This window comes from Zootermopsis nevadensis, unplaced genomic scaffold, assembly GCF_977971745.1.
Source record: "Zootermopsis nevadensis isolate Lab colony 2312 unplaced genomic scaffold, Znev_1.0 Znev_ptg000030l, whole genome shotgun sequence".
In the NCBI taxonomy this organism is placed as follows: Eukaryota; Metazoa; Arthropoda; class Insecta; order Blattodea; family Termopsidae; genus Zootermopsis; species Zootermopsis nevadensis.
In genome coordinates this window covers 15,677,509-15,702,097 of record NW_028259162.1, presented here as the reverse complement: position 1 = coordinate 15,702,097, position 24,589 = coordinate 15,677,509, and the positions used below count along the sequence as shown (strand labels likewise).

The 24,589-nt window shown below is 36.3% G+C and overlaps 1 protein-coding gene and 2 long non-coding RNA genes across 8 annotated transcripts; 2 read left to right on the top strand and 1 right to left on the bottom strand.

The window, feature by feature from the left end:
* The first annotated feature begins 4,887 nt into the window (after positions 1–4,887).
* Positions 4,888–10,342, top strand: LOC110841434 (uncharacterized). Its single transcript, XR_002547195.2, has 3 exons — positions 4,888–5,173; positions 5,259–5,962; positions 9,191–10,342. It is a non-coding gene; the product is annotated as an uncharacterized LOC110841434 (long non-coding RNA).
* Positions 5,972–9,120, top strand: LOC147872152 (uncharacterized). Its single transcript, XR_015537977.1, has 2 exons — positions 5,972–7,020; positions 8,223–9,120. It is a non-coding gene; the product is annotated as an uncharacterized LOC147872152 (long non-coding RNA).
* Positions 9,882–22,090, bottom strand: LOC110841430 (uncharacterized). Of its 6 annotated transcripts, none has more exons than XR_002547193.2 (5): positions 21,953–22,090; positions 21,136–21,806; positions 18,159–18,944; positions 15,649–16,456; positions 9,882–13,485 (listed from the first exon to the last, which is right to left on the bottom strand). XR_002547193.2 is itself a non-coding variant. In XM_087359127.1 (5 exons), exons 2-5 carry the CDS (start codon positions 21,772–21,774, stop codon positions 15,787–15,789), a joined length of 1,701 nt encoding a protein of 566 aa, XP_087215253.1. In that variant the 5' UTR covers positions 21,775–21,806; positions 21,953–22,090; the 3' UTR covers positions 9,882–15,786. The 6 variants fall into 6 exon arrangements, 4 of the variants coding, with proteins under 4 accessions (XP_087215253.1, XP_021942656.1, XP_087215252.1 ...); XR_002547194.2 differs by having other exon boundaries at positions 9,882–15,826; positions 16,073–16,456; XM_087359127.1 differs by having other exon boundaries at positions 9,882–15,826; positions 16,221–16,456.
* Positions 22,091–24,589: the final 2,499 nt, after the last annotated feature.

Genomic DNA, 24,589 nt, shown 5'->3' with positions numbered 1-24,589 from the left:
AAAGTGAATTGTATATTTTGATTTATGTTGTTAAATTCATTTAAAACATTTTTTATGTCTGTATTTTTTCCATCAAAAATCATGAGTATATCGTCAACATATCTACTATAGTATTTAATTTGATATTTATTTAATATATTTACTATGTAATCATGTTCGAGATATTCGATATATTAAATAAATATCAAATTAAATACTATAGTAGATATGTTGACGATATACTCATGATTTTTGATGGAAAAAATACAGACATAAAAAATGTTTTAAATGAATTTAACAACATAAATCAAAATATACAATTCACTTTAGAAAAAGAACAAAATAACAAATTAAATTATTTAGATCTAACTATAATACGAAACGAAAATAACTTCGAATTCAAAATATACAGAAAGCCCACAAATACAAGCACCATAATACATGCCTCTTCATGCCATCCGAATGAACATAAACAGATGGCTATTAACTACTTAATAAACAGGAAAAATACATATCCCATAACCACAGTAAACAAACAAATTGAATGTAACACAATAAAACAAATTCTAATAGAAAACGGATATAATAATCATGAAGTAAAACCCAAAAATAAAATAAACAATATAAACAACATAAATGAAGACGGAAACGAAAATAAACAAAACAAATGGGCCACATTCACATATATAGGAAAAGAAACCAAATATATAACAAAAACATTTAAAACAAATAACATAAAAATAGCATTTAGAACAAAAAACACTATAAAAAACATCTTGAAACAAAAACCACAAATAGATACAACAAATCAATACGAAAAACCAGGCATATATAGGTTGAAATGCAATGATTGCCCGTTAACCTATATAGGCCAAACTGGACGCACCTTTAATCAAAGATATAAAGAACATATTACAGCAATAAAACATAATAAAGACCATTCAGCATATGCAAAGCATATATTAAACACAGGACATTCATACAACAAAATAGAACATACATTGGACATTATAAAAATAATACAAAATAAACGACATAGAGACACCATAGAGAAATATCATATACAAAGAACACATAAACAGAACCTTGCATTAAACGACAGCAACATTTACACGAACAATCCGATATTTAAAATTCTACAGTCCATTGACCCAACCCCCTAAACAACTTTCACCCAATATATATAGCCATACACGATACTCACAACTCAGTTACTGTCTGCCATTCAATAACAACGGACACGCACCTTATACACAACCCGGTATGTTATAATACTTTATATTTTGTGATTGCATTCATTTTGCTTGTAATACGATATATTTGAATAATTCCTTAAAATATTATAAATTAGAGTAATATTATTCCATTTCCTATTTCGGTAGCCTTATCACGATATGAAAATTAAAATTGATTTTGCAGATATAGGCACCCAGGCGCGTCTCCAAAAATAAAATCGAAGAAGCCTGGAGATGTAGTAAAAACGAGTAAAAACAAAAACAATATAAGCAGAGCAACAGATACACCAGATTTTAATTTTAATTTTGATAGACCTGACGATGATAAGATTGTATATCGAAACATGTCGTCAATTTTAAAATGTAACAATTTTATGTGAAATTTTATATGATTTTAACAATAAGCTTGTGTAAACGACGGAAAATAAAAGTATTGTCTGAATATAAAATTCTAACTTATTTACGAGTTTACTAATATCAGTTTGAATACGTCATATTTTTAAAATATATAACTCTGTTGAATCGATATACAAGCTCGTAAGTATACCGACGTAACATTAAGTAAGTTCTAAAAAAATTCCACCCCGAAAATAATTATAACCTCGAATCAAAATGCGTGCATGACTGTAATAACTTTGAGCACATCCATCATTTCAAATCTTCTGATCTAAGTGTGTGCTGTACGCTTAATTGAGGTCTTTAATTGGTCGAGACAATGAATAAATTGCTAGTTTGCATCTATAGAATACGCTGCTTCAGTTATGGCATACAGCGCAGAATGAGACTGTAGAAACAATCTAACCGGGACCCATGCAGTCAAGATAAAAATACAAATTGGCAGACTTTTGTTTCGTTTATGAAAGTATGGGAGCATTGGACAAGGTTCTCAAAAGAAATCTGTGAAGTGCGCTTGACGAAACTTATGAGTGTTTTCAAGTTTACATTTTCATTTACGTTTTTGTAGCAGCGGCCAGTAATTAAGAATAACGTTTGGTGGTGGATCCTTAACTAAGAGGAAATATTTTGATATTCCTCATAAAATCAAAATGTAGTGAGTGAGATCTCCAGTTCTTACAGCGGCGAGTATGAACATTAGTTATTTTCTGAGTTGTTGCGCCGTATAAAAGGACATAGCCCTGGTTATGGCGGCAGCAACACCTCTGAAACGTCGGTAAAGTTTTACCATACTACACAGCGCAACAACCGATAAGACAGACATCTTCAGTCTTTAGAGAATCTAAAGTGTCTGGTAGTGAAGTAATACGTGGAACAACATCTTAACTGAGTGTGCAACAATTAATATAATTTTTTTTCTAATGATTACGGCCACTGTTAAGACTCTATAACCCTGAACTCTAGGTTAACTGGCGTAATGTAAGTAGGAAATACAACATCGTTCAACCGCTTTATGGAAATGGTTCCCATCACAGGACCATTCGTATTGACCCTCATGTGGAACCGTGATTTGTTGCTACCTAGATCACTTTATGCTTATATCATCCGATTATGAAATGACCATAACAACATCTCTCACTTAGGAATGTAGTGATGTGTTGCGTTAATTGTATGAATGTGTAAAAATATAATTCAATCTGGCATATAAGAGCAAGTAGACAGACCGAAAGAAATAATATTTATTGTTACTATTATTACTTCTTGTAATATGACGAGAAAATGAAGCCTTAAAAACCATTTCAAAATGCCTTTTCTTCATGATAATTATACAGGCTGATTGAGAAGTATGTTTACAAACTTCGTGTGCGTGTTCCAGGATCAAAAATAATAAGAAATGTTCCTATGAACGTGGGGTCGCAAATGTCTCATTTTCGAAATAATAGCCAAAAATAAGTTTCAATGAATGACTTTATATCAAAGTGAATCAGGCTTCCAGCAAAGATTTTCAATTAACGTTTGGGCAGGAATTGTTCGCGACATGCTTATTGGTCCACACATGCTTCCATCGCGTCTAAGAGGACCTTCAAATCGGCGATTCTTAAGAAGACGCTTGCCACGTCTCCTTGAAGATGCACCACTGAATACAAGAGGACAAATGTGGTTTATGCACGACAGAGCCCCAGGACACTTCTCCCGTCACGTTTGAGATGAACTCAATGAACAGTACCCTCAGCGATGGATTGGGCGTGGAGGCCCAGTAGCATGGCCACCGAGGTCACCGGACCTGATGACTCATTGGACTTTTATCTGTGGGGTCACTTGAAGTCCGTCGTTTATGAGACACCCATAAAGAATGACGACCTATGGGAACGTGTGCAGAATGCATGCCGGATGATTAGAGGAAACCCTGGTGTGTACGAACGAATTCGTCAGCCTTGTGTACGTCGTGCTCGTGCATGTGTGGATAATGGAGGAACAACCTTTGAGCATCTGTTATAAAGAAACATCCCCGTCCTTACACTTGACAATAAAGGCATACATTGAAAAATTTTGGCTATTGTTTCGAAAATTAAACATTTGCGACCCTATGTTCATAGGAACATTTTTTCTTATTTTTGATCCAGGAACACGCACACGAAATTTGTAAACATACTTCTGTCTCACCCTGTATTGTTTCCTATGGAAAATCAAAAATCTAGCTGCACGTAATTCTATTTCCTTTTTCTGCATTCGATCTCTTAGTCATAATTTTGGCCTTTCTGGCATTAATTTGTCTTGAAAGAAATTAATGAATATTTGTCCAGGGATTGAAGGAAATTTAGTAAAATTACAATTATTCTTAAAAACGGAGAAGAAATTAAATGTATCTCTTCAGCTACTGAACTGATATTGCTGTAATATCTCAGGAATATTTAATGAAATTTACTAACTATGTTTATTAAACCCATTCAATCGGTGACTCGAGGCGGGGAACGATACCACCTTTTCACTTGAAGATAACTGGTTATTGAACTTCTTTCATTTGGAATAAACGTTTCATTTTAAACATGGTTACGTTCAGTGCACAGGCTACTAGTAGAAATGTCAAGTTTGGAAATACAGAACTCAACGCATCTACTATTGATAATTATGCGCCAGGATTTTGTATTGGAGAGCTCGTAGATGAGTTTAGGCCTCAAACTTGTTGATCTTGGTCAGGATACTGCGCTGGAAGCCTGGTGAGAGAGTGAAATCTGTGTACCTGCACAGAACCTACGGCACGAAAATCTACAGACAAGCCCAGTAGAAGAAACTTCTTTTATTGTGACTTCACTGGGTGACCTACAGTCACTCCCAGTTGCCTGACCGCTGTCCATGTAATGTGGGCATGGCTTGGGGTTAGGGGTGGACCTGGCATTGATAGGTTTATGAGTCCCGAGAGCGGCCCAAATTTTGTTGTTCACGTTTGTCCTGTATAAAAAACCTCGTGGACGCAAAATGAATCACTCAGTACCATGCATCACGATTCAACATGGGGGAGAAGAGACTGGTTATTTAATTCCTAATGGTGGACAGTTGTGTGTAAGTGGGTGGGGCTGTGCGAAGTGTAGTATCTGAGGCGTGAATGTCTTCCCAATCAAAACGAGAGAACAGGAATTTTCATATTTTAGTTAGTGTTTCCACAATTTTAAAGGTAAAAGGTAAGCTGTCCCTCTACACGCCATGTAGGTCGTTTGGGGGGGGGGGGAGTGGAGGTATAGCTCCTACTCTTTCTTGACCTCGACACTAGATGGGGTGAGTGGTCAGAATCACGCCCCGGCCGCTCTTTACCCCCCGGGAAAGGACCCCGGTACCCATTATATAGGGGGCTGGGTGGGTCTCAGAGCCGGTCTGGACGCAGAGCCTAGAGGAAGAATCCTCTGCCCCGTCGGGGATCGAACCCCAGTCGTCCAGCTAGTCACAATACTGACTGAGCTATTCCGGCACCCATAAGTTCAAAGACTCATTACTTATGAAACATTGGCAGAAGTGTCTACTTTAACAAGCGCACGTCTTCTCATAGCAAAAGTTTCAGATAATGGCAGGTATGTCGTTAGACCTAGTCACCAGTGTTAGGTGGGATTTACTGTCATACATAGAGAAATACACACACAACGTTGATGTTCACAGGCGCAACAACGCAACCGCGACCAACAACGGAAACCTCAACTTAGGCCAGTGGACATAAAGCTAAGTAATTCGATTTAGATAATACATCAACTCTTGTGAAATTAACGTCCAGTGTGGTATTATTTAAAGTATGGTTTTATAAACTACCACTTTTGTACTTTATAACAAACCATCGTCTTGTGAATTGTATGATTTAATATGAATTAATTTGTTTACCACAGATGATGACCTCTTGAGGTCGAAGTGTAAACAGTTTTGTTTATATGCATGATTTTATGCATTAATACACTTCACGGTATGCAAGGTTTTAAGATTAATTCAAGAAGTATTTAATTTTTCTATTTTGAAATATAGGCTAATAGTCATTCGGCAAGAAAGGGTAACGAAGATGTGTGAGATCCAAATCAACAATGTTTAAATATGGACCTACAAAAATAGTCACCTTTTATATGAACTCCTGCGTGCATTGTTATGTTACCTAAGAAACTAATTGTTAGTTATTTGTTTACTCTGCATGTTACCTAAGAAACCAACTGTTATGTTATCTGTTTATTCGGCATTTTTGTGTTTCATTACTGCCGTCAACAATCCGCTTTCGTTATTGCGGAAAGAGCTGAGCTGTGAATCGCTTGTAGAACAAGTGCGCCGTAGAGTAAATAATATTGTGCTGTTAAAAACGTTTTAGAACTTGAACAAAGTTTGAGGTAAGGGAATCCTATTTATAATTATTGTTCATCACATTTAATGTTTTCATCTGCATTTGTGAACTCGTGTAAGAGAATTAGGCTTGTAGGCAGTTTGTATTCTTAAGGTACCGAAGCCAAAGTTACAAGGCATTATTCCCACATCATGCGGCCCAACGCGTCGTTCAATCTCCGTTGAGGCTCACACGGTATAGAAATTGTTTTTAAGATTTTACATCGAGGTCGGAGTCGGTACTTCTTTACTGATTGCGACTCCACCTAAAATTGCATCCGACTCCACAGCCCTGTGGAGAAGTCCGGAAGAATTCCTGGAAAAGTCCTGGATAAGCCCTAAAGTAGTACCGGAGATGTCCGGGAGAGGTTATGCGGAATTTCTTTGGTCATGTAGAAGTGCTGGAGAAATCCTGCAGAAGTCCTGGAAGGTTATTTGGAATTCCTTGAGCGGTGGTGGTTTCGATCTTATGCGGATCGGTAATTTTGGATTCGTTTAAGTTTGATTGGGATAAGTAACATTGTATTAGGTAGCGTTGTGGGTTAGGTTGGGTTGGGTTACGTTTGGTTTGGTTTGGTTAGGTTAGGTTTGGTTTGGTTAGGTTAGGTTTGGTTTGGTTAGGTTAGGATAGGTTCAGTTAAGTTAGGTAAGTTAAGGGTGCGTTAAGAAAGGTTGTTGTTTTACGATGGGTTGGGTTGTCCTGGAGAATTTGTAAATATGGATCGGCAACAATGTTGAGCTTTTTTATGAACTCCTGCGTGCATTGTTATGTTACCTAAGTAAACTAATTGTTTGTTATCTGTTTACTCGGCATGTTACCTAAGAAACTAACTGTTATGTTATCTGTTTATTCGGCATTTTTGTGTTTCATTACTGCCGTCAACAATCCGCTTTCGTTATTGCGGAAAGAGTTAAGCTGTGAGTCGCTTGTGGAAGAAGTGCGTCCTAGAGTAGATAATTTATAACGTTTTAGAATATCTTCCCTCCACTCTCTCCATTTTAGATTTGATTAAATTGATATTTTCCGCTGAACATCGTGGTCTCCTACAATTGAACAAAGTTTGAGGTAAGGGATTCCTATTTATAATTATTGTTCATCACATTTAATGTTTTCATCTGCATTTGTGAACTCGTGTAAGAGAATTAGGCTTGTAGGCAGTTTGTATTCCTAAGGTACTGGAGCCAAAGTTACAATGCATTATTCCAATACCATGTGGTTCTACGCGTCGTTTCTTTGGTCATGGAGAAGTCCTGGAGAAATCCTAGAAATTTATTTGCAATTCCTTAAGCGGTGGTGGTTTTGATCCTATGCCGGTCGGTTTTAAGTTTGATTGGGATAAGTTACATTGTATTAGGTATCGTTGTGGGTAGAGCTTGTGTTGGGGTAGGTTTCGTTTGATTTGGTTGGGTTTGGTTTGGTTAGGTTAGGTTTGGTTTGGTTTGGTTAGGTTAGGATAGGTCAGTTAAGTTAGGTAAGTTATGGGTGCGTTATATAAGGTTGTTGTTTTACGATGGGCTGGTTTGTCCTGGAGAATTTCTATCGTATTCATTGTGTGGTCGTTGGGACGTCCTGGAAAAGTCCTTGAGAATCCTGGAGAATTCCTGGAAAATCCGTGGAGAAATCCTGAAATAGTTCTAGAGTAGTGCCGGAGAAGTTCTGGAGACGTTATGCGCAAATTTTTTTGTCATGGAGAATTGCTGGAGAAATCCTGGAGAAGTCCTATAATGTCACTTGAAAGTCCTTAAGCGGCGGTGGGTTTTATTCCATGCGGTTCGGTTATTTTGGATTCATTTAACTTGGGTTTTAGACAAGTTACATTGGATTAGGTTGCGTTTAGGGTTAGGTTAGGTTCTGTTAGGTTTAGTTGGGTTAGGCTAGGTTCTTTATATTAGGTTAGATAAGGTTGTTTTGTTTTACGTCTGGTTAGGTTTTACCCTGAAGAATTCTAGCGTTGTTCGTGGGGATGTCCTGGAGACGTGGTGGAGAAACAGGGCTGTGCTGTCGGTAATAAAATCTCCGACATCATTATTTTGTCCATATGTTCTAACTTTTTGAGAAAGCAAACGCATTACATCGCTTGCCGACAAATTTCTACAGCTTTCTAACCTGAACTCTTCTATTTAAATGAATACCGCAAAGAACGCGAATGGTGGCATTTAGCGTGCATTATTCTGGCTTTTATTTTTCTAGGTAGTAGATATCTTGTCATGACTGAACGTATCTGTTCCCGCTACACTTCATGGACAAATTTCCCTTTTGCTTACTAGGTGGCAGTCAGTTCGTGAAAGTCGGATTACAGAAGCGACATCAATAGAAAGTGGTTAACTCAGATAATTCAATAAGCCACATACAAAGTGTGAAACATGCCTCCTCGTAGATCGAGAAGTAAAAGGAAGACGCCACGCTTTACACCTGGGAAAGGACCCCAATACCATTTATACAGGAGTCTTGTTAGGCCCCAGAGCCTGATCTGGGCATGGGGGCTAAAAGAAACATCCTCTGGCCCTGTTGGTGATCAAACTCTGTCCAGTTCGCAGTTGGTCATTAGACTGACTGAGCTATCCCAGCTCCTCATACTGTTATATGATCCAGACAAAATTCAATATTTTTTTTTATTTATTTGTACGTTAATTATAACATTACTTTCACAGTGTAGTTCCAAAGACATTCCTATATATGTGCGCTCCATTTAGGAATTTTACACAATTAAGTACTTTTTAAGAATTTTTCTTGTACAATTTTGGGATTTGTTTAAAAAACAAATTCTACAAGTGTTCATGTCACTGGCATGCTAATATGTGCCTGCTCTGATAAGGTGGTGACTTAATGGTGTCTTTATCATTAGTGCGTGCCATGGTGGTCTAGCGGTTAGAACGCTGGCCTTGTAATCCTGGGGTCTCGGGTTCGATTGCCCGAATTTATAACTTGTGTTGGGCAAGGCCATGGTCTAGGCAACACGGAGTTTTCCTCCGGGGGCTTCCCCGGTTTATCCGTGGCATCCCAACAATTACTCCATTCACACACAGAAGAAGGCAATGGCAAACCACTTCTGGATCATCTGCCAAGAACATATATGAACAGGTCCCAGTCCGAGAAAAGGATGGAAGGATCCTGTTCATATGGACCTGTCGTCAGACAGAACACTAAATAAATAAAAAAAAAATATCATTACTGTGGTCTACTGTTAATATCAGATGACTCCCATATATTTGCATTAGTTTTCTCTTTTACATAGTGACTAGTCACTGACCTGGAGGTGGTTGACCTGATCTTTTAAAGTGGGGTCCCTCATGACCTGCCACTGCCTCCTCAGCTTCTTCAGGCGTATTTCGTCCTGAATACTAGCAACTAGAGGAGACCGCAGGCCCACGCTGGGGAGCTTTGGGAGGAGGTGCCACTGTGGCCTCGTGGATGGTGCTGGTCAGCTCCTTGATGCACTGGGTGTAGGTATGTTAGTGGGTTATATATGTGTAGGTAGAGGATTAGGCATGGAAAGGAAACATGACAATTGCAACCATGGAAGGGGGGAAAGGGCATTGAGCCCAGACAGGGCCAATAGGAGTAGGTAAACAACCCATTTCATGGCCACCAAAGAAGAAGGCCAGGTCAAGAGGAAGTACATGTCTTGACCTTAGAACCTTCTATTAATTCCTTTAGGGTGTGAATAAGAAGTTTCCATAACCTCTGTCCATCTCGTTAGGATGTAGCTGAATCCATATTGATCCTGTCCATTCAGTGATATGTTCAACTTCAAATCTCACCAGAATACACAATCTTTCAGAATACTTATACATAAAGAGATTTTGTAAAATAAATGTTTTAGAACACTTCAGAACAGTTAGTATCCTTCATAAAGATCTTTTGCTATTAAGGACTCAGGCAATTAAATCAATTAATTGACCAGATAATAAACAACAAGGTCAGACTTTCAAATAACACACGGATTTTTATTCCATTAGAAGAAAAAGAATACATATTTTCCATTGAGTATACATAGCATTCACATATACATGTCTGTTTTTGAACCAAAATAAAGGAACCATCCATGTAGTGTTTCAGATTTTCACAAGGATGTACACAATGTAGTCTTGTGGGTTTTAATACTGTGCAGTAAAGAAAAAGTTTATGATGATTTGGAGGGAATAGGTTTCTCTAAAATACTGGAAGCTCTTTCCAATACTGCATAGGAAACACTATACTGAACATACCCACATTAAGCAAGGGAACTACAAGACCAGGGAACTACTGACATAAATACATTATACTCTGTAATTCCATTCTGAGCTTTATGAAAGGGCATGACAGTATTCACAGTTTAACCTGCCTGTAATTTCATCTGTAGCTGTGTATTCCATAAATGATTAAAAGAAATACCTGCATACACAAAGTATGAAAATTATTTATTGATTTTTTAACTGTCAACTGTTGAAAACACTCTGCACTAAAATAATATAAATTATTTTATAGAAGTTACAATTTGGCTTTTATTCCACTTTGTACATACTTATTAATTTATGCTGAAAAATATTATTTTATATTACAAAAACATTATTTGTAATTTTGGACAAGAATTTTGAAGAACAGTTTTTTTTCCAAAATGCATAATTTAATTTTAATTCTATGCATTAATTGACTGCATCATACAGGTTTAATGTAAGGTACATTGGATAAAAATATTTGAAATTCTGCTTTGTTCCATACATTGCACTTAGGGCTGTCTAGTTAAACATTAACATCACATTACATTTGCATATAAATTTGTATATGAATGTTTTACAACAGCTGTTAACAGACAAGAAACAAAAATTCTGTGTCTTATTAAAATTGAATGAAAGACTGAATTACCCTGAAGTCCATTGTCTTTCATAGGTATTTTTCATATAGTGAATTACATCAGGTATTAAAAATTCAATTTTAATGCTGAAGGGTTTGATTGGTTTCATATAGCACACGTTATATGTTATAAGAAAACTGTCTGAAAAACAGGGGTCAGATTTGTTACAGTTCAACATTGCTGAAATCATGCACACATGTTGAATCCTTGAGGACATAATCATTAATGTGGACTAATGTTATAAAGAAATATAAAAAGCATTAATCTATACTCAATACACTGGGGTCCAAGATGTATCCATACTACGGCAGGGACTGAGTATAAGCAAGAAAAATCCCTTATTTTTAACAAAGTGTTATGATAAACAATTAAGGGAGTGAATGGCACTTTAACAATTTGGAAGTTGTAATATTATAATTTGGGAAAATATTTGTATAGCAGTAGTGTCTAAGTTGTCTGCATTCTCATTTCTAAAAACTTCTGATTCAACAGATGCAGAAGTAGAATCTAAATACATTCTAAATGTAAGATCACAAATAATACCTTTTATCTTCAAATAAAATTACATTTATAACATAGGTAAAACTGACTCTGAAATCAAGAGAGATACCAATCCTGACTAGAAATTATCAACTCTAAATTAATCAGTTCAATACTAGAGTAATAACTAGAATAAAAAAATACATCTTTGTTAGTCTGGTCCTTATTGGGGCAGATTATTTTAACCCATCTTCTGGAAAATTGGTCAGAAAAACAAGCAAAACAGCTCTGCAATCACTGTTACACCACAACTGAGAAGAATAGATTCATTAAACCCGTTCAATCATGTTCTTGTAATTATGTATGTATCAGGTACCTTTCTCATGTTATGACCACTTCAAATACTCATCATCTTACAAACATATTGATTTTCAGCAAAACGTTTGACCATTAATGAAACAAATGACTGTGCAAATGTCAGATACTTTTTTGTTTGTTTGTTAAATTGTACAGTTGAATTTGTTGCAGAGAAAATATATGCAGAATATCTTGCAAAAACTGCTGGCAGAGGAAGTTGAATCTCCATTCAAAATGAATGTCAATAAGTTCTTGAATATCTAGACAAATGAGTGTTTGGAGAGTAGCTGGCCTATACTCATAATTTTGGATATGAATATAAAATGCTTACTAGACAGAAGATCTTCCTGAGTCTGTCAATTAGGTATAATTAACTTCTTTCCTTCAAAATAATCATAATCACCATATCCTTTACAAAAACAATATAATTAATAATAATATTAATTCATTTTCATTCTTCCTTAGAACCAAATCAACTGCATATATGTGGTGTTATTTGTACATATCACAAGAGTAGTTATTTAGAAATGCTGTCCAAGTACTGCCTGTGTCACAATATTTTGATCTCAAAGTTCTGTTTGTTTCCCAGAATAAACAATATTTACTCTCCTGCCCACATCTTAATCAAAAATCATTTGTAATAAGTAAGTAATGTTTTCTCAAAGGCAGTATAAAAGTATAAATGTTATTTTCACGGATTCTTTCCCGTAAAGAGTTTTCTGAAATTGAATTTTAAAATTACATTAAATCTGTGGGCACAAAGTATGAGTATAATGCAACAGATTAAAAAAATTATTAAATAATTGTCTCACTAAATAGCTATAAAAAACCAACATATGACAAACACATAAAACAACTTGAAAGATAAACTGTTCTAAACTATGTAAAAAATAAAATGAAATGGCAGATATGCCACAAACATAAAATACTACAATACCTTTGCATTTCACCAATAAGCATGACTTCATGTGTAAGTCCATAATATTCATTATTACTGGGCTTGTGATGATTTAAAAGTACATCCTTCATCAGAGTGGGGCAACTAAAGATACTATGAATACATTCCTAGAACACACATCCCAAACATTTGAAATGAGTTTGATGCTTTGTTTGCTGATGTTTCTTCTAACTTCAACAAAAGTTCAGATATAGCAGAATCTTCTATAGAGGTTATATCTATATTTTACAATTAAAGGATCACATACAGAATTTTTCAGTAATAAGTACAAAAAATGAGTGAGTGAATTCTATGGCCTAAACCAAAGTAATATGTTCACGTATACACAGAGGGTAGCAAGCTTCTTTGGCCCTTTGAATATGAAATGTGGATATCAATGGCATTGAAGGAAAATTTTTATGTCAAATTATGTGCATTCCAGATATGTTGGAACTGATTTCAATGACATTCTACATATTATTTGCTGAATGTATTATTTATTAATGTAAATGTTCATAAACACCAGGCATGTTTCTGACCTTCTGATAGGCATGTCATACTCTCTGCCACAAATCCTTTGCAGTGGTCATGAAACAGGACCACGGTGTCCTATCAAGCAATGTGAGTATATTGTGATTGGGAAATTCCTTATGTCTCTGAGGTAGTGCAGAAGTGCTCCATTAAGCTGCATCCACATACGTTGTTGTATATGAAGCGGAATGTCTGCCACCAATGCTTGTAACTCCTGTTGCAAAAATAATTAGTACTGACTGCCATTCATCCATACTGGTAGCAACTATGGGCCGATGAGATGGTCACCAACAATTCCAGCCCAAATATTTATGGAGAACTGCTGCGATCACATAGCCCTAACATCATGGGAGTTCTGCGCTGCCAACGTGTGTTGTGCATGAAGACACCACTGAAAGTGAAAGATGCTTTGTCCGTGAACAGCACTCGCAATGAGTAAATTGCATCATCAGCTTGTTTGTTCAGAAGACAATGACAAAATTATACTCTCAACTCATTACGTCCCTGTTGTAACACTTGCACGACTAGTACGCGGTAAGAATACAGCTATTGTTGTTATAAAGAAACTGGGGAAATGGTAAAAGTAAAACACTGAGCCAATGGGCCTGGATAAGTTCACATGATGAGGAAGCAAGTTTATTACTGAACACAACCCTTATTTATGAACATGCCTTTCCTTTAAGCAGCCACAGGTCTGTAAGGAAGGGTTTAATATCTCGTGTTCATATGAACTTCTTATTCAGTTTAAACCACATAATATATATCATAAAATAACTGTGATTGCCACTTTTGTCCACTTTCTGTATTAAAAGGGATGTAATTACATTTGAAAGCATATAAACCTGTATATTTCTAAGACCATTTGGTTTGGTTTAGTATTCACACTATGTCCCATCTGATGTTTTTGTACTTATTACCAAATACATTTTGTATATAATGAAGGAACTGGAAGAGGTCAGTTCATGTAGTAAATGACTAAAGGCTGGACAATCAGGACTTGCCTTGTAAGGGCAAAATATATTCTCTTAGTCTCTGCATCCAGACAGGCTACTGTCTTGGAGCAGACACTCCCACCCACCTATCCAATGGGTATGACATGTCCTATCCATGTAGGTAATGTGACAAGGGCATGAAGATGTACTCTCACCTCTCTCTACTGCCGAGGTCAAAAAACAGAAAAGCTATATCCCCACTACCCCACATAATTTCATGATGTGCTTCGTAAGTACCAGGGATAACTTTATGTTCTTATTGTATTGTATTAACACACAATGTTTTGTGTACAAGTGTTCACAGTGGGGAAATGGCTAACATTACAAAGAATCTATGTATCAGATACTGAGACTAACTCTGAAAGACAACAGTGGAAAATCTAAGAAACACCTGAATCTGCATTTAGAGAAAAACATCTTAACTACATGAGAACATCTGAGTGGTTTGCTTGATTTCAGCCTTTAAAATCCCTGTCTCTCCTGCTGGTCCAGTTATGTTATGCTGTGTGTGTGTTTTGATAAAACATCCTTTTAAAGTACATTGATATTGTTTTCATGAATTAAAATCCAATATGATAACAAAGTTATGTAACATGATGGGATGCACGTTGTGTCTTAAGGCATGTGGCGGGCCAAGTAGTGATACCACTGCCATGTTTTAAAAGACTCTGCTGGTCTTTAAGGGTTAAAAGAGCAGAATTTCAGGAGAAAATTATCCATGCCCTAGATGTTCATCATCATCATCATCACTAACTGAGGAAACAATGGTATTTCTTTTACGTGTTGCATCATGAAAATACACTGATTCCCTCAATCTATTAGGATATTCTTCACCGAAAGCAGCACAAGTAACACCCACCCTATTCACAGGATTTAAAACTTTTTATGTTTTGTGAACTGAAAAGTACTTAAACGAGAATCAAGTTTTCAAAAATGTGCCATTGATAATCCAAAGCGTAATATGGCAACTGAATATCATGAATGAAGAGTTTCCAGAAGCACTTCAAATCCAAGAAGTGTCAGGACTGTTAGAATAACAGGAAACTCAAAAGGGGTATGTAACAAAGCCCAGAATTTTACAAACCACTTATACAGTGGAATTTAAAAAATTAACATAACAAACCACAAATTATGTAAGCAATGTGAACTACAGAAAACATTCTGAAGTTCAATAAATATTGTGAAAGTGACAATTGTGTCTAGTAGTCAAGAAGAAGAAGAAAGAAAAAAAGAGCCTTCTGATCCACTAGTGGTGTACTGAAAGAAACAGTTGTCTATGTAATTAGGCACCACAGCATTAAGACATGTGGGGAGTGGAGGTAAAGTTAACAGTCTTACTCCTAGCACTAGACAGAGGCTGGTGGTCAGCTTCACACTTTAGTTCTTTAAATTTGGGAAAACAGTCACAAATCCCACTGGATAGGAGGCTTAGTGGACCATAGACCTCATCTGTACACACTTTGCCATGAAGCAAAAGGTCCCTGCCCATATCTGAAATAAAATCATGTTTGTCGAGCTTACAGTCTAAACTAAAACAAACTAAAGCAATCTAATTTGCCCACCTTAACTGTTGTCCTAATATTGCTTCTCAAACACCCATTTGTATTACAAACTTGTATTACTGCATATGTTGTCTAACACAAGATAAACTTCAGCTTCACTGTTGTCAACAGCCTCTTGGTGGCCATACTTGATCACTTTCAATTATAAGTTTGTTGTTCATCTAATGCTTTGGCAGTCCTATAAAGATGAATAAATGAGATTCTATAACAATAAAAATACTGCCATTTGAATATTAAGTTGTGAGGTACTCAGTTTAAAGTATGAGAACACAATGAATTTTAACCTAACACAATACACAATGCACTCAAATATTATACAAAACATTACACAATATTATTATAATCAGCATATCTTTATAAAATGCTACAGTAGCTTGTCACGTGTGAGTATTTTAATTTTGTATTAAAGATTAAATAATTTAACCTCAGTATGCCTGCTGGAAACATGAACCGACACTGCTGCAGTTTCAGGTTTGTCCCTGTCCTGTGACAATTGTCATTGTAGTCTGGTTCTTAAAGGACTATGACCTGGAAAGGCTTGTATTGTGCATTCACCAAGTTGTCTTACTGACTGGAGCAAATCCTCAGCCATCTTCTGACTTGTTCCTATGGAGCGACTACATGAAGGACCAGGATCCATGATAGGGCTGATAGTCAGGTCGTTGTATCGTTGCTGTCCCAAGGACAATGAAGACAGGTAACTTGTATCACCAAATGGCAAAGAAGCATTGCTAACTTCATTTAGGGCTGGTGTAAAGTTAAGAATACTTCTTCGGTCAGCAGTTGAGTTTCGTGACATAACAAGCATCTAACAGATACAAACATGAAAGATTAAAATAAAGAAATACATTCCTTATGTAAATCTGAAAGTGACAGCTAAATGGAATTAATTATTTCTGTAAATAATATTACAATACTATTTGAATGATTTACTAAAGAAAATAAATTAATATTACTGTCATGCTTTATGCTACAGGTATGCAAGAACTGCTAAGCTGTTCTACAAAAAATCAAATAATACTTACAAGAGACCTATGTGTCCAAGATAAAAAGAGTTCTAAAATCTTGCACATTTGTGCCATCTCTTAATACACAAATACATGAATTACATGTAATATATGGAATATACTATTATATATAATATTAAGAGATTAAGACAGATCACACTATCAGCGAAGCAGATGTCAGAGTTGCTCACAAAAGTTAACTTGCTGGTAGGGGTACCTGAAAGCAGCGTTATGTAACACTGCAAATACAGGAATTATTGGAAAGCTATTCTGGATGCAATGGTTAATATGTGACAGAATGAAGGCGTATGAGAACATAGTGCTGAGACAAATGTTTGGAGCAAAGTAGGACAAAGTGACAGAGTACTGGGAAAAAACAACAACAAAGTATAAGGTTCTCTAATTTGTACTCTTTACCAATTATTACAAAGATATATTTAAGGAGAATGAGATGGGTAGAGCTTATAGCATGGGAGAGATGATAAATATACATAAAATTTTGTTCTGAAGTCTGATGAGAAGATGCAAGTATAGATGAGAGGATAATATAATGAATCTTACGGTAAAAGGGTGCAAAGATGTGGATTGGATTCATCTAGCTCAGGATAAGACCAGTGGTGGTCTCCCATTAACATGTTAATAAATCTTCAAGTTCCACAAAGTGGAGATTTCTTGATTAAGGATAGTACTGGCTTTTCTAGGAGTACTTTGATGGAATCAGTTACTTTGTAGGCACAGTGGCTATCACTGGCATAAATACAAATTCCAGTTACGAGTTATACACATTTGGAATTTTTCAGTTTATTGTTACTCAATCTGATTTGATGAATTTAGTGTTAAAGTTGTATGGTCTGTTTCATGATTACAAACTAAACTCTGTGACAGCAGAGCCTGAAGTTTCAATAGTATTATTACTAAAGCCCAACAATGGACCTAATATTTACTGAGAACCCATTCGCCTCCCAGCCTCACAACCATCTTAATGTTACTCTCCCACCTCTTTCTTCGTCTTAAAAAAGGTTTATATACCAAGATAGTGTGTACATTCCTCCTTATCTTAGTTACATGCCTCATCCATCATAGCATTTTACATTTCCCTGTACTGATGTCTGATTTACTACTATGATACGCTTCTAAGTTCAATGTACGTGATGATGACTGTCACAAATTTGATGATGCTGAAGTTTTAAATTCCCCAAAAAGTGCCTTCACTAACATGATATGCAAGGGTTATGTTTTCTACACAGGACAGCAAAATAATGAAAAACACTTCTTACATGGGATTTTAACCTAAAATAATGCTGTTTAAGCCATCAAAACACATACCGTAGACTGTGCGGCCATACAAACTGGTTCTGTTTAGGTAATGTGAACAGCCATGGATTGAAACTGGATATACTACTGCTCATGCTGAAATACATTATCCAGTATTTCAATTGGTAAAGAATCTGTAAGTTGAGACATGATGTGTTATCTTTAAATAAAGGAATTTCAACTAGTTACCTTCGGTGGTCTGCCTCTTGGCCTGCGTGGTTTGTCTATGCGAAATGAGTGGGTCTTTGGGGGCTCTGCTACATGATGGCGACGAGCGTGCTGCTTCAGCTTGTCCTGACGAGAGAATGAGCGACCGCAACCGCTGCAGGTAAAGGGGCGCTCACCTGTGTGCACCCGGCGATGCCGTGCAAGGTGAGAAGCACGTGCAAATGCAAGCTCACAGAGATCACATTCATGGGGTTTCTCTCCTGTATGAACACGAAGGTGTTTCTTGAGTTCTGTGGATGAGTGGCAATCGAGACAACAGAAAGCACACACTGTATCAGTATTCCATTCTTCCTTTATGTCATCTGCTTCAGTATCTTCTGCATCATCAGCAGGATCAGGGCTTGCACTCTGTTCTGCTAGGGCAGATATACAGAACATGTCCATCTCCTGCACTTCTTCTTTTATTTCAACAGTACCAAGAGATATCATCTCTGGTTTCACATCCTTTCTAAAATTCTTACCTGAACTTCCAGTTTCAGCCTGTTTTCCATTCTCCAATGAGATGCCTAATCTCTTGCCTGTTCTTTGTGCTTCAGGATGTGCCTCATCTTTGGTTGTGACCATAATCTTCTTAACAGTATTTTCACTAGACACCGATTTGTTTTCACTCAATTGCTTTTCTGTGCTCTTGGTTCGACTACTGGGAAGGAAGCCAACAGAGACTCTTTTCCGTCCCTTGAATCGTGTTTCACGGGTATATGACAAGGGTACTGGTGGAGCTGTTGCCTTCATAGAATTAGTTTCAGACTGAAATACAACACAGAAACTTCAGTACACTATAACTGTACAATCTACTATTCATTATCCTGATAACAGTTTTCAAGTTTTGTAATTTATCTTTTCCTTCTCCCCACTTATCTATCCAGACAGTCTCCTATATATATAATGAAACAGGAGATGTGTGAAGCAAAATTTCAACATGAGATTTCAGGTTCTCACAGCTGCGAGTATGAAGATGACTGTCACCTGGGAAGACATTTATGGGATGGCATTCATGAAGGGAGCATGAATGCCACATTTGACACCACCAACTGGAGAAATCTGCAGTGACAGAACACTGTACACAAACTGGTAACAAAAATGATTCTGGTAAGGGCACCATACTAGCCAGGAACACAGGATACATGGGCAGATTAGTACAGGAAATTCAACTGCACCCCAACAATTTGAATATAGACAATGATTCATGTTGAGTCAGGCATGGTATTCCTCATTAACTTACTTCATATGACAAATAAGATTAAGCAACACTCAGACAGGACAGGGTCAGGGAGGACCAAGACCAGGTTAACCAACACAGACAGAATGAAATCTGGAGAGTGACCTCAACTATAAAGAACCAGGTTAACCAGCACGGAGAGGCCAGAGGGGTTACCGCTGGTGAAGACAATGGGACTTCCTGAATGAAGATGAAGGACTGGTTGCTCCTAGACAGCACTGTTCAAGTTGCTCTAACACAAAGGTCCAGGAGCAACAACTCTGAATAGTTTCAAAGATGGGTTCATCCGCAATCCCCACTGGTCAAGGTCTGTACAGGAAAGGACACGAAGTACGTACATAAGCAATAAACAGCAATCACTCATCCCATCATTATTCCCTGGCGATGGACACAGAGAAGGTCTCTGAAACACTGGACTATGGACCCATATTGATGTAGCTAGTCACCCAAGAAGATTTTATTGCATTTAGTTGCTGTGAAAGCTTCAAGTCATATATGTCTGGGATGTTGCACTGTGTAGTCTGGCAGAAGTTTACCAAAGTCTCATAGGTCCTTTGTGCCAATGCCCTGATTATGGTGGCAACAAGCACATCTGAAATGTCAGTTAACTTTTACCAAACTACATGGTGCAACATCCCAGAAGACAATCGCCTAAAATTTCAATGATTAGCAAAGAATGTGCATCTTATACAAAGTACATTCTCAACATATAGTCTTTAATACAACGCAGTTATGATGCTTAACAATGCACAGTACATGTAATGATATTTCACTGTATTAATTTTTAGTCATTTTTAAGTATGAGTGATGAGATATGACTAGAACTCCTAGGCAGTGCTACGATAGTGGTAAATGTATTGGCAGCCAATTGGAGATGGGCAAATTCAAGTTTACAGATATATATAATAAAGTTATATTTAAATTGTGCTTACAGCATTTATATGTGAAGGTACAACATACACTACACACCTTAATTTAATGTTTTATAACAAATAATTAATATATTTTTAATGTTCAGTAGTGATTATAATATTCCAATGCATAGTGTTCTGGCAATCAATTAGTACGTGCATATCTGGAATTCTTTTGTTTACTTAGTTGAAATACCATTCATCAATATGCAGTATAATCATGCCTGATAATTTATTCTAATAAAGCATAAATACCACAAAGAAAAAAAAAAGAGAAGCTCCATTAAATGCTAACAAGGAGACAAGTCTTGGTTGCCAACATTACACAATAATTTCCAAGGCATTATATCTTCCGACACAGGCACTCCTTCTGGATAAGAGGGGATTAACATATTCATGATCTATTATGTTAAACATTGGTTAGTTTATGTCTTGAAATTTAGTAAATGTGCTTTGTATAAGTTGGTGCTGCTTCCATAACTGTCGCAAGTATGACATGGCAGGGAAACATATAATATAATCAGACAATTAAAATAAATATTCACAACACAATGGTGAAAAAACTTTCACAATAAGAAATGAAGTGACATGTTTGCATTCTTTCATGCAATCATGACAACCATTATTTATTTTATAAATGTCAAAGTACTTATCATGGTAATGTGTGGAATGAAGTAAATACAATTTAGATTCATATAATGGAATAGATGAAGCAATTGCAAATGTAAGTTTTTCTTATATTAAAGAAGTACTCTTATCATGCATTATGCTGTATTCTAATGGTTCAGATTTATAACAGTATACTTACAGAATTTTGCTTCAAGGACGGTTTTTCAATTGCAGAAGTTTCAAGCTGTTTGGAAGATATGTCATTATTCTGAGATTCTGAGGCCCGTCTTGTATTTTCTTTAATATCTTCACGTGGAATACTTTTATTGCATTTCTCTACTTGATCTTCTATAATATCTGGTGTTCTCACATCAGTAATCTTCACATCATCAATATGACCAGAATTTTCTACACCTACAGAATCTTTATTTTCTACATCAGATGAAACACCTTTCTCAGCTACTAATCTAATGGTCTGTTTAAGCAGTTCATCTGCAAGTCCTCGTATTTTTAGTTCATTGGCAGTGTACATAAAGGACTGTAAATCTGCATCCAGTACTTCAACAGAGCCTTTATACATGAATTTAAGAAGAGCCTGCATTTCTTGTGAAGTGACTCCTTTCAGAATTAATACTGGATGTTTGCAATAATTGTCTCTGAAGATTGATTCAAAGTAGGGGCTGCATGCAGATAAAACTATCCTGTGCGCCTTCAATATACCATCAGTGCAAGATATTGACACATCCACTAAACTCTGTTCATTGTAAAGAGTTTCTAACTGAGAATACATATTCTGAAGATGATTGTTCCATTTCAGGTGAAAGGCATTATCAGCCATGCCTTACTTGATGGATTTATAACCTCGGCAATCTGTAAATATAAACAAACGACACGTTTAAAATCACAAACCATTACTTTATCGACAGCTTCTGGTCTTATCGATATACACAATCAATCCCCTACATTTTTATGGAAAATTATAAACCTGGAATTATAATAATTGAAAAAATACAAACGCTTTAATAAAGATAAGTTGTCAAGTAATTTTTATTCCCTCCTTGTTTGTATATATTGATTTATACGGAACGTGTTTACCAATTTCAATAACTTCCACAAGAACGGTATTGGCCCTACTGCTGAATAATATCGACTTGCAGGAGTACCAACCGGACAACGTCGAAAAACGATTAAATATTCCGAACAGAAATCTAAAGCCATTCACGAACAAATGTGCTAATTAATCTCTTTACATGAAACAAAGCAATTAGTAGACTTATCAACAGAATATAGCTACTTCCTATGTTATTTTTGTTGTTCCTGCTTCGAAGGTAAATCGCCTTAGTGTTGGTTAAGCTGCCTGCAGCGATTAGTTCGAATCCACTTGTTTCTCGTGACGGCAGCACGTTCGTTCCAGCTCGTAAGCCGTAAGACGATTCGTCCTTAATTCACTTGAAACAAAATAAGGACTTGAAATAAATAATACTAAAGATATCTCACCGCAGTGAGACTAGACAAAGTACGATTATTTGAATACAACATATCAGGGAACTGCTTAGGTCTGCATGTCTCCTCACCTTCACCTGAAGTCCAAGAAAATAGTCAGGCAGAAAATACTAGCGAGCCCTAAGTTATCAAATACCAAACTGATATGCAAGTCGAACTTTGCTCGATACATGCTTGCAAAATGCATTCCTCCAGTTTCAGATCAATATTTGAGAGAATTCTCCGGCAATGAAGACAGTCAAACGAATTCCGTGTCGGGCTAGTTATCCTCACTAACTTGTACGTCGGTCTTCGAAGGTGAATGTTTTTCACAATCTACGTAGTTGATCACATCATACTGTAGAAATTGGAATCCGTTGATTCCTGCTGTTACAAAATCCGTATGACCATTAATGCGTTCCAAAAGCTCGCCTCTTACGTCCTCTTTACATCCAAATAATATCCTCAGCACCCACAAATTAAGTTCTTTCTTCAGAGTTAGATACAAATTTTCGTGTCCATACAAAACAACAAATAGAATTAGACCATATTTTTATCTTTAGGCACACCAAACTAATATATTGTGAAATAAATGGCCGCAAATATTTTCTGGAATTAATCTTCTCTTAATTTAATCAGTAATAATAATAATAATAATAATAATAATAATAACTTCAAAAGCATAAATAGCAATTATGGTTATAATAATTCAATTCTTTATTTTAACGTGCTAACTCAACAGCTTCAGGAGCCAATTACAGAGTCAGCACAAATTAATAACATTAATACAAAAACAAAAGCATATGAATAAACATGAAGAAACGTATTCATTGACATACTACTCAATCCAATTCCTATATTCAATTCCTTTATTAAGGTGTATGCTAACGGCACAAATAGCCATTTACAGGCAGACATTGCAAAAAATATAAGTAGTTAAAAATTACATCAATCAATCTGTACAGTGAGTGTCCTGTAAGGAGACACTGCCTTTGCTGAATATGTCCAAAAATCTGCATACGTCATTTCCAGCACTGGCACACTTATATGAAGGATAATGTCTCATTTCTCTGCTCACACTAAGAGCAGAAAAACTCTTATGTGCCTTGAGAGCACACAAATACCAACAGTGTCCATGACTGAATGACAAATACTTTCTAATTTTTTTAGGATCAGTCAGAGTAATATTATTCCATACAACCGAGGCATACTCAAGTCTAGACCTAACTAACTCATATATAATATAACAAGAATGTCTAATGAAGAGAAATGTGAAGGTAATAAGAGGATGCCGGCATTTCTTAATAATTTCAAAATATCTTACATTTAGTAACTTTCCAATTGTGAGCTGAAGTAGGCTACAGATGTATGATCTTGAGCTTTCTCGGCGATTGTGTGTTGGTCTCTTCATGTTTTAACTTGACGTGGCTGATAGCCCGAGAGGATTTTAAGGCTACAGATATTTTCTTAACTGTAAGAATGACCTATAAATTACCTTATACTCTCGTGGAGTTAGGAACGACCAAATATGTAATTAATCCAAATATGGTGATTGAAACTGAACTTATAACGGTTAATTTTGTAGAAGTTTAATGTAAAATGCATTAATGTTCCCTTTAGTTACGTATCAGACTATAGTTTTTGGGTATTTATTTAAATACATAACCAAGTGAATATGTCACTGGTTTCAACTGATCTCATCCTTATGCAGTCAATGAAGACTTTTTCTTTAAGACCCAATCACGAATATTAACACGTGTTCAGCCATTCGAGAGTTACGTGGTTTTATTCTCAGGTGTGAAGTTGTTGTGGTGACAAAATTGTTGTGATCACTCTGGGGGAATGTTCGCATTTGCTGTAAGTTCTTCCCTCATATCCTCCTCAATTAACAGTTCTTGATCATTTTACAACAAATCCTGACAGCAGGGCTGAACAACGCAGCAATGGTACAGAATCACAAAGTGAATAATGAGACCAATCCAGACCAAACAAGCTAAATCCAAACACATCTAAATCAACCAATTCATTGCAAGTCTAATCAAACCAATTTGGGGAACTCTAAATTCTTGGACTATGTCCATCGTCTGTGTTTTTTCTAAAGAATACTACGTTTCGGAAGCTGGATCTGCTTCCGTCCTCAGGTAAAAAGTGAGGAGGGGAACCTACTCAGT

What these genes read in the sequence shown, in the direction of transcription:
- LOC110841430 (XM_087359126.1), bottom strand. Translation starts at nt 21,774, where the DNA reads ATGGCTGATAATGCCTTTCACCTGAAATGGAACAATCATCTTCAGAAT. An exon ending in CGTCCTTGAAGCAAAATTCT is followed by an intron (nt 18,945 to 21,135) that starts GTAAGTATACTG and finishes GTTGTATTTCAG; the next exon opens with TCTGAAACTAATTCTATGAA. An exon ending in ATGGCTGAGGATTTGCTCCA is followed by an intron (nt 13,486 to 16,220) that starts GTCAGTAAGACA and finishes TTTCACTTTCAG; the next exon opens with TGGTGTCTTCATGCACAACA.